Genomic DNA, 4971 nt, shown 5'->3' on the forward strand with positions numbered 1-4971 from the left:
CTGGGGAGGAGGGTAGAGAAAACAGTGCAACAATGAATGAATGAAAACCCAAAATCTCTGTAAATGTTCATTAAAATGAATAAAATTTAATAATAATTTAAAAAAAAGAGAGAGACAGTTAGGGTCCCCCTACAGAGGGAGTTTTACTACGTGTGAAATACTTCCTTCCTGAGCTAAAGCATTAGGTTGACAATAGAGAGAAATTCGGCTTCATTTACAAGGGAATTCTTTTATTATTTGCGCCCCCGATTATCAATCAATACACAGAGAGACGTGGCTTGAGGGGCTTCAGTGGGGAACTGCTGGCCCCCTGTCTTTACTTACGCTCTGTTTTATCTCATTCTTGACTGTCTGTCTCATTATTAATAATTATAAACATACTTTGCTCTCAGTCTGCAACACACAGCAGTGGGTTCAAGTGTGTCAGGTACAACGAGGATGGCCCAGGATGGGACCGGGCTCAGCTCGGTTGTTCAAAAGGTCGCTAGGGGGTCATACTCAACTCTACAACGCCCAGAAACAACAACCAGACTTAGGCGAGGCGTCCACTGCTCTCCGTCTTCTTCCATCGGGGATTCTTCTGGAAATAATCACGTGCAGTTATGTCCAGCTTCTCCACTCGGTTGGTTAATTCGTTGTAATGACCACACGCGACTCAGAGGCTACATTCACCGTCATGGGATTTATTAGGGAGGTCACAGGGTGGCCACACAGCATCAGGACCAACTTTAACAGGATTTAAAACAACAACAAAACTTCCCTGAAAGTAACGGGATACAGCAGGCGTGTAAACTGATCAGTGTGGACAGCTATCAGGATTAACCCTTGGAGTAAAGATAATCGTTGCATCTTCAAGGAAGACCTGCTGTTGGAACCTCCCTGCTGTCTTGGATGGTTCAGACCACCGGGTCTCTGTTCTCAGTCTCTCCGCTGCTAACTGGCCCCGCTCAAAATCAATACAGGGGTCAGGTCTGCTCTCTGGCGCTGGCCTCTCAGCTGTCAGGAGTTCCACAGCCAAATATCTCCGCTCCCAACATAGCACGGACCTCAACCATCTGGACTGCCCGAGGGGGGCCAGCCATTCTGTTCCACCCGGAAAAACCACCCAGCTCACTGCAAGCCCTGCCCTTCTCTGCCACCAACCCTTCCACCCTCTGTTCACTCCTCTAACTGGCCGAGGACAGCAGCCTCACAACCTCTTAGTGCCCAAGTGAGTCACCCCTTCTACCAGTCTAGCCCTTGGCCAGCCACCACTCTGCTATCCAGAAAATGCCCCGGAACCACCGTTCTCCAGCCACGGATTATGTCCTGATTCTCCTCAGCCGCAAAGCAGGGCTTCCCTCTCCAGACCAGAGTCCAATCAAACCTCAGTTACCCGTGAGACGCTGATCAACTCAGATCTTGTCAACGAGGTTAGGTCAGATGGAAGCATCCGACCGTGAGGTTGTCTACTGCTGACCCAGGAAATGTCAACTAATTAGAGGAATTCTCTGAGAAAATAAGAACACCTCACTTTGAAGGGGGTGGGGAACCCCACCTGGGTGCCAACCCAAGAGTGCTGCTTCCAAACTCTGGGGCAGATGGAGCTCTGCTCAAATCCTCCACACAATTCTTCAAAAACATAAAAAGTTAAAGGAATGGTTACAAAAATTCATCATGGATTTACAATCTTCTCAGGGAGACAAGACACAGGCATTTAAACACCTTGTTTCTTATGGAGTTAAGTACCATTTAAAAAGAGACCCTGCTCCCCAAATCCGTAAGTAGTGCAATTATCAAATGCGCTTGGCTGCTAGCCCTGGAGGTCGGAGGTTCTGGACCACCCAGACGTGTCCAGAGAACCCTGGTGCACGGTTCTGAAAAGCCAGCATGGGAGCCACAGGGGGCTGACATCAACTCTGAGACACATGGGGTTGTTATGGGTAGGACACAGCCCAGTGGCCACTTAGGTTCTGACAAGGAATAGTGTCACGAGGTTTTAGGATTTTCTAACTCGCCCAACTTCTAACTAAAGCCCTTGCACCAATGATTCCAGGTCTATTTCAACGACTAGCTACTGCGTCATCCTTTGACCAGAGAAGCGATCCAAATTTCCAGTGAAGCAGAATCCACCCACCTTCACGCCCTCTAAAACGCAGCACTGATCAGTACTTCTAGTTTTATCCACCAAGGCCTCATGAGCCTAAGACACGGCCAGGGCCAAAGTCAGCACACCTGAGAGAATTCCTGTCATTGTTCCTGTTAATTGCTGTTTGAGTCAAGCACGACTCGGTAGTGATCCTATGAACAAAAGGCCTGAAGCCTTTCTGTAACTTTCTGTAACTATCGACATTTATCAAAGTTCATAGAGCTTTCAGAAGCAAGTTATTTAGGAAGTGGATGCCACTCCTTTTCACGGTCAGGAATAGACCTGACATACGTCTACTGGTCCACAGGCCCTGCTGCCTAACAAAGTCCTCAAACGGATGGCGGACATTCTGATTTTCCAACTGATCCTTCACACAGATGTAAACAAATGAGACAGACAGATGTGTCCTGATTCCCAGCAGTCCACCGCTGCCCTCGGCCCACCAACCACCTCCCGTGCGACTCTTCAATCCAAAATCGATGAAACTGCAACGTACAAGCAGCCGCGAGCCGGAGGGCGGCTCTGCTTCGAGATTCGGCGCCGATTCGAACAGAACTCGGACAGTGTGCATATGCTGAAGGCAAAATCAAGATTGTGTTTCGTAGCGATTGTGTCTTCGTAGCGACACATCTGTGTGTGTTAAAGGTGCCTCCCAGGCTTTCTCGGTTTCTTTGATTTCGTGTGGAGCCTTCAGGACAGGTGCTGGAGTCAGAACGATGAGGTAGAAGTGTGTGATCCCCCCCTGCTGCCCAGGGGACCTAGCTAAGCATGCCCTGAGGGTTTTGCGTGGTGCAAAATAAGATGCAGCTGACGGAGGGCACTGCCACGTTCACGGCATTCCCGGACACCAGCACGTTCACCGCATTCATGAGCACACCGCCCCGCTCCAATGCTCTGTCCCCGCCGGCGGGCTCACGCCTGGCGAGTGGCTGTCCCACCAGGACCACGTTCCCGTGGGCCAGCAGCCCTCCGACGACGCTGACCGACGCCTGCGTGGGTACCTGCAGAGTCCTGCTGTCCCCGGCGGCCTTCTGCTTGCTGTCGCTGCCCAGTGACGAGGCGTGGCTGGCTGCGGCCGGGTGGGGACCCCCGCCTTTCTCCCGGCTGTGTTTCCTCCTGTGCACGTACAAGGAGGATGTGTAGGCAAAGGTCTCCCCGCACTCGCTGCAGCCGTAGGGCATCTCCCCGGTGTGCGATCGCTGGTGGACCCGCAGCTTCGGCTTCGTGTTGAAGGCCTTGCCACAGTCACCGCACCTGAAGGGTTTCTCTCCCGTGTGGCTCTTCTGGTGGCTGATGAGGCCCGACTTCTGGGAATAGGGCTTCCCACAGACGCTGCACACGAAGGGGCTCTGGCCCGTGTGAAACCGTCGGTGGCCCACGAGGCAGGCCTTCTGGCTGAAGCCCTTGCCACAGTCCCCACACACGTACGGCTTCTCGCCCGTGTGTGTGCGCTGGTGGATGACGAGGTTCCCCTTCTGGATGAAGCCCTTGCCACAGTCCCCGCACACGAAGGGCTTCTCGCCCGTGTGTGTGCGCTGGTGGATGACGAGGTCCGCCTTCTCGAAGAAGCTCTTCCCACAGTCGCCGCACACGTAGGGCTTCTGTCCTCGGTGTGTCTTCTGATGCTTGATGAGCCCCGACTCGTACAGGTAGGCTCTGCTGCACTCCGGGCAGCCGTAGGGCTTCTGCCCTCTGTGCGTGGTCCGGTAATGCTCGGTGAGCTTGAACTTCTTCGTGAAGGCCTTCCCGCACAGGCTGCAGCGGTGCGGCTTCTCGCCCGTGTGGACGATCTGGTGGTTGGTGAGAAATGACCTCTTGATGAAGGCTTTGCCGCACTGGCCGCAGGCGTGCGGCTTCTCCACGGGCTGCGGCTTCGGGTGCTGGGACTTGGAGCTGCTGGCCGTCCGGATGTCAGGGCGGCTCGCGTCCGGACACGGCTCGCGGTCAGCAAGGAGGAAGGGGTGGCCGTGCTCGCGGGGCCCAGCGGAGTCCGTCGTTACCTCGGTCCTGCTCTGGCCAACAGCCGGCGGGGTCAAAGCTGATTGTGTAGCTTCTCCGTGGGGGTCCTGTTCCCCGAGATCTCCCCTCGACAGAGAAGGACGTTGGCGGGGACGGGCTGAGCTTCCCAGGGGACGATCGTCCCAGCCCTGCGTCCTTCTGTCCACCCTGCTTGTCTTCTCCTCACATCCGAGCAGACGTCCATCAACTTCCCAGATGTCTAGGAAAGAGGACAGGGGAGCGTCCCATCATCTCAATGTCCACGTCAGGAAATACGGGACGAATCGCGAACAAATTATGCTGAGTGACAATCAGAAAACAAAAGGACAATCTGGTACCGAACCTGGGCAGGAGGACACCCGAACTGGACGATCCCTCCTGGATGACTGGCCCTTTGCGTGACCCCTTCCTGTGCCCACTAAGACCACGCCGACGTGGAAGACCTCCCCAGAGACATGACCAGCATTGATGTGCCTCCCAACTGCCCCTCTTTGAACTGCCAAGAAGACACCCTTCTCAGGGGTTTTCGGCCACTTGCCATCGTTGGCCTTCTAACCATCACCAGAGCTATTTAAGAAGCAGTTTCATGCATTTCTCAACCACACCATCAGTGAACTCTGCCTGATGAAGTACGCACCGCTCCCTCCAAATGAGACAGCCTAACATACGTGTCTCCCTTAAATCCCACTACGACCCCCCCATCCAGCAAAAAGCAGCAGAAGACCTCGTCACCCCCTACCACCCCAAAGGAGGGAATGTGAGGCTAAAAATCGAAACCGAAGTTGAAGCTCAACTCAGAAATCCCTACGTTGAATCAGGGTGAAGTCTCTCTCAGGGAGGAGTGA

The 4971-nt window shown here is 53.8% G+C and overlaps 1 protein-coding gene across 1 annotated transcript in view; it reads right to left on the reverse strand.

The window, feature by feature from the left end:
- Positions 1-2886: 2886 nt before the first annotated feature.
- LOC102845915 (zinc finger protein 350-like) overlaps positions 2887-4971 on the reverse strand; it is a 7626-nt gene continuing 5541 nt past the window's right edge. Inside the window, exons 5-6 of the mRNA XM_006897387.1 lie at positions 3784-4346; positions 2887-3699 (exon numbers count right to left, since the gene is read on the reverse strand). Coding sequence (XP_006897449.1) covers positions 2887-3699; positions 3784-4346 — 1376 coding nt within the window. The remainder of the gene's footprint in view (positions 3700-3783; positions 4347-4971) is intronic.

This window comes from Elephantulus edwardii, unplaced genomic scaffold, assembly GCF_000299155.1.
Source record: "Elephantulus edwardii isolate Elephantulus edwardi_28Jun2011 unplaced genomic scaffold, EleEdw1.0 scaffold00208, whole genome shotgun sequence".
In the NCBI taxonomy this organism is placed as follows: Eukaryota; Metazoa; Chordata; class Mammalia; order Macroscelidea; family Macroscelididae; genus Elephantulus; species Elephantulus edwardii.